This window comes from Cupressus sempervirens, chromosome 1, assembly GCF_028749045.1.
Source record: "Cupressus sempervirens isolate cs-2001-9-10 chromosome 1, ASM2874904v1, whole genome shotgun sequence".
Classification (NCBI taxonomy): Eukaryota; Viridiplantae; Streptophyta; class Pinopsida; order Cupressales; family Cupressaceae; genus Cupressus; species Cupressus sempervirens.
The window spans coordinates 676,944,541-676,949,287 of NC_143118.1; the positions used below are offsets into that span (position 1 = coordinate 676,944,541).

The 4,747-nt window shown below is 42.2% G+C and overlaps 1 protein-coding gene across 1 annotated transcript; it reads right to left on the reverse strand.

Annotated features, from left to right (window-relative positions):
• Positions 1-2,698: 2,698 nt before the first annotated feature.
• LOC149579695 (scopoletin glucosyltransferase-like) lies at positions 2,699-4,421 on the reverse strand. The gene has a single exon (XM_089786733.1). It carries the CDS (start codon positions 4,393-4,395, stop codon positions 2,860-2,862), a length of 1,536 nt encoding a protein of 511 aa, XP_089642859.1. The 5' UTR covers positions 4,396-4,421; the 3' UTR covers positions 2,699-2,859.
• Between the last annotated feature and the right edge of the window lie 326 nt (positions 4,422-4,747).

Here is a 4,747-nt window from a genome sequence, read left to right on the forward strand (position 1 = left end):
CTCGAAAAACATAGAAGAGGCTTCACAAGTGAAAAATAGGACCTGGTAGTAATTTTACCCTTCTATTTAGGCCTTTGCGGAAAACTTACTTCCTGGTTCGCAGTTCGCCAAAGGAGAAGGTACTTCTGAGTTTGCTGTCGATGCTTATCCCACTCATCCCAATGAGTTCTGAGTAATTTTCGCTATGAAAACACGATGATATTTGAATGATTTAATCATAATGTGGCTTACCTATCCTTGTTTTAGCCTACAATTAGCAGCTATGGATCCCTGTAGAGTTTCACCTTCTGGGTGCAAAAACCTGCTATGGAGAAGAAGAACGCCAATGCCCATCTTTTTACTTCCTCTGACCTATCCACTTTAATTTAAGCCTTTAGAAAAAAGAAAATCGACTTCGCAAGTGAGAGGTGGGGCCCACTAGCGCTCCTTATTCCTTTACATATATCTTTTTGGAAAACTAATTTTTGACTTCGGAACCCGCCCCGGAGAAGCTCTTCTCTGATTTTTCGCTGATCACTATTTTGGTTACCTTTTGAACTTTAAAATGATTCTCGTTGTGAAATCATGACACCATTTGAATGATCTTTTCATAACACGATTTTTTTTACTTCAATAAAGCTTAGAAATATCATTTGCTAGCCTTTGCAGAAATTCACCTTTGGGGTGCAAAAACCTTGCTATGGAGAAGCCAGAACCTGCTTTTCCACCAATTCAATTTCTCTATTTCCAGATCAAATGAGCTGCAAGAAAATCAATTGATGTAGCACAATTCGAGAATCCCCATCGAGTGTGGTTCTAAACTACCCCTAAGACTCACGATAATCAAGAAATACCCACTCGGGCTATATGTGACATGGGAGAAGGGAAAAGATGAAAACTCGATGGAGAAACTCAGCATGTAAAGAGGAAAGACCTATTGACCAGACTTTGACAAAACATGACATTAGTTCACTTTCCACTTTGCAAAATTTGTATATGGTGAAAAGTGGGGCAATAGCTAGCTTTGACTGGGGACTTGGGTAGAGTATGCCCAAGCAAAGGGATTAGAATCTCTAGTTTCGCAGAAGAAAATAAAAGGCGACAACACAACAAAAACAAAACGAAACAAGAAAGCAAGGAAAAGACACCGAAAAGGGAAGGCTAACTAAGACACACACAACACTAAGTCTAACTATGGTACATTACAAGGGTTACCTGTTTTCAATTTGTAACTTGGTAGAGCTTGAGATCCTGACCATTATAAGTCAGGGGTAGTAGTTCACCATCTTCATACGCCAATTTGAAAGAATTATTTTCAAATACCTGTTGAATTCTGAAAGGGCCTTTCCATAGAGTATCAAACTTCTTATGCATTCCTTTTGGATCCTTTCTTTTGTCCCAGAGTAGCACCATATCTCCCACCATAAATTTTTGAGGTCTTGTTTTCTTGTCAAAAAATTCTTTTACTCGCATTTGGTGTTGTATGATATGATCAACAATTTCCATCCTTTCTTCTTCCAGTTTACTTAGATACAAGATTCTCTTTTCTAGACCATTCTTATAGACATCATTTTCAATTATTGTTCTGAGTTTTCTTGTGGCCAATTCCAATGGTAAAGGTAGATTAGCTTCAGTTCCATAAACCAGCTCAAAAGGAGATATTTCAATTGCCCTTTTAGGTGTTACTCTATCTGCCTAGAGCGCCTCGTGGATCTTCTTGTGCCAAGTTTTCTGATTATCTGAGACTAACTTCTTAACAATATTAATCAAGTTTTTGTTGCTAGACTCTGCTTGACCATTCCCTTGGGAAAAATAATCAGATGAATGACTAACAGTAATCCCATACTCAAAAAAAAAAATCAGTGATTTCAATTGATGAAAAATAAGATGCATTACCCATCACTAGTTTGATAGGAACACCAAACCTGACTAGAATGTTCTCCTTTATAAATTCGCACACTACTTTTGTAGTAGTCTTCTTCATGGCTTTGGCTTCTACCCACTTAGTGAAGTAATAAGTTGCAGTTATGATGTATTGATGACCAGCAGTGGATGTGGGATTGATAGGGCCAATAAAATCAAGGCCCCATTGTTGAAAAGGTCCTTCAATGATATCAGGTCTTAATGGCAGGGCAGCTAATTGAGGGCGGCCAGAGAACATTTTACACTTTTCACAGTTCGCTACCCATGCATATGTATCTTTGAACATCCCAAGCCAGTAATAGCATTGCCTTAGTATGGTTCTAAACTACCCCTAAGACTCACGATAATCAAGAAATACCCACCCAGGCTATATGTGACACGGGAGAAGGGAAAAGATGAAAACTCAATGGAGAAACTAAGCATCTAAAGAGGAAAGACCTATTCACCAAACTTTGACAAAACATGACATTAGCTCACTTTCCACTTTGCAAAATTTGTGTATGGTGAAAAGTGGGGCAACACAAAACTAAATAGGGGAAGAGATGTAGTAGGTGTCTAGATCAATTTTGTTCATCTAGATCTCTTAAATTGTAAGTCGAATTATACCAATTCTTTCTGTGTACCTCTATAGGTGACTCGAGAGCTTAAAGTTGCTAAGGTTTCAACATGTGAACATTTATGGATATCTCTGTAGAGGTCATGGAGTGCGAAGTGATTGTAAAATGTCATTTTAAAACACTTGCCTAATACGCTATTATGTCTACCCCAACAATCAATTACCTAAAAACACCATTACTTTGTGATAAAATGTTTCAATAGTCGTTATGAGATGTGTACAAATGAGTCAATCACCAACCAAAAATGATAAAAAATGATCAACTATTAATACATACTCTATCAGAATCATTAGACCCTTAACAAACTACTTGATCTCTTGGCCTAATGCATTTCCTCTCTTCATAGCTTGTGCACATGACTTGCAAATGCTTCCACATTAGCTTTGGAAGATCCACCATCTTCCACAGCTCTTCCAGCCATCTCCCAAAGCTTCTGTGCGCTTTTTGTCATCTCCTTACCTTCCTCCCCACAAATCACCTCTTTTACAGCAACCACCACATTCTCTTCACTGGGAAGCCCAAGTTTATGTTCGCAGAACTGAATCGCCACCCCGAGCTCAGCCAACAATCTCAAATTAAAAAACTGATCTCCGTACATGGGCCAGCCTATTATGGGTACTCCACGACTTATGCTCTCAAGCGTGGAGTTCCATCCACAATGGCTCATGAAAGCACCCACGGAAGGATGTGAAAGAATAAGCAGCTGAGGTGCCCAGCCCCATATGACCACCCCTCGTCCCTTCGTACGCTCTAAAAATCCCATGGGAAGATATTTAGTAGCCTGGTCGGAAATTTGTAAGTCGGTGGTCGGAGAGATCTTGATAGACCAAACAAAGGGCTGCTCGCCGGCTTCCAAACCTCTCGCCAACGCACTAGTCTGCTCTTCCGACAAGAACGTCTCGCTCCCAAACGAAACGTACACCGTCGAACGGGGCCTTTGGGAATCGAGCCATTCAACAAGCTCATCCTCACCAACGTCCGCCATTTTCCCTCGTGATGTATCTTTAGTCGCTCCGCTAAAATAGCCAGCCGGAAGCAGCGGTCCTATGGCCCAAACTGGCTTCCCCGTTAAATTCCGCAGGTGCTCAACATATGTCGGCTCAAGCTCCTCGAATGTATTAATCAACATGCCAGAGCTTTTTCTGATCGACTGGAACCGCCGCAAAATAAAGTCGACAACGGGATTCAAAGAATCGTAGTCAAAGAAATGGTCGCCTATCTCATGTCTACGAAATTTCTGACGATGCGGCAGATCCAGACTAAACACAACGCTGTCCTCCTCTTGTTTCGGCGCTGCCTTTTGCACATCGCCCGCGTCCTCATCTTGTTTCGGCGCCGCCTCTTGCAGCCAGGTTCGCGAGACGGAGTGCAACAGACTAACGGCAAAGGCACCCGAGGCGTTGAACTCGATAGAAGGAATGTTGTGTTTTTGTGCGCTTTCACGAGCCCATCCTATGAAAACATCATGGAGTACACAGACGGGAGCTTCTGTTTTTGTTTGAAACTGAAACTGCCGTTCGATCCAGAGATCGAAAGGCTGCTGAAGCTTCTGAGCCAACTGAAAAATAAGGGCGTGGGCCGACTTTGGAAGAAGGTCGGCACTTTCACGTCCGTCTAGACCTTCGACGGCGGGCGTCGGGATAACTGCCAGGCGAATGTCGAGACCGTCCCTTGCAGCTTCCATGAGATGGAGTTGCAGGCGGGGGGCGTTAGCAGGTGTTGTGACATAACTGACGGTGAGGCCGTGGGAAGCAAGGAGCTTTGCGAGGTCGAGAAAAGGGATGGAGTGGCCCAGGGCTGGGAACGGCAATGCCACAACATGGGGCTTTCGGTTCATTGTAAAAATTAAATATTCTCTGCCGCAGATCGACAACATACGAGGAGTGAAGATGAAAATATCGACCTCGAGCATAAAGTAGGGGAAGTCATGCTGCCACCAAATCGTGGAATGTTAGATGCGGGATTCGTTTGAATGGTAGATGGGAGCGCGCTAACTATTGGTCTTCTTCACGTCAAATTCACGACCTGCCCAGTGTTTTTCACATTTTCTTTCTAATCAAGATGTTATAGTTATATTCCTATAATTGAGTTTGTAGGGAAAGAGATCCGGTGCAATAATTTCGGTTTCAGTAGGTAGGGGAAGAGATCCGGTCCAATAATTTTCGTTTTTAAGAGTTCAAAAAGCTGAACACATGCATTAATAGTCAATTATACGTGTTCATTTTTTA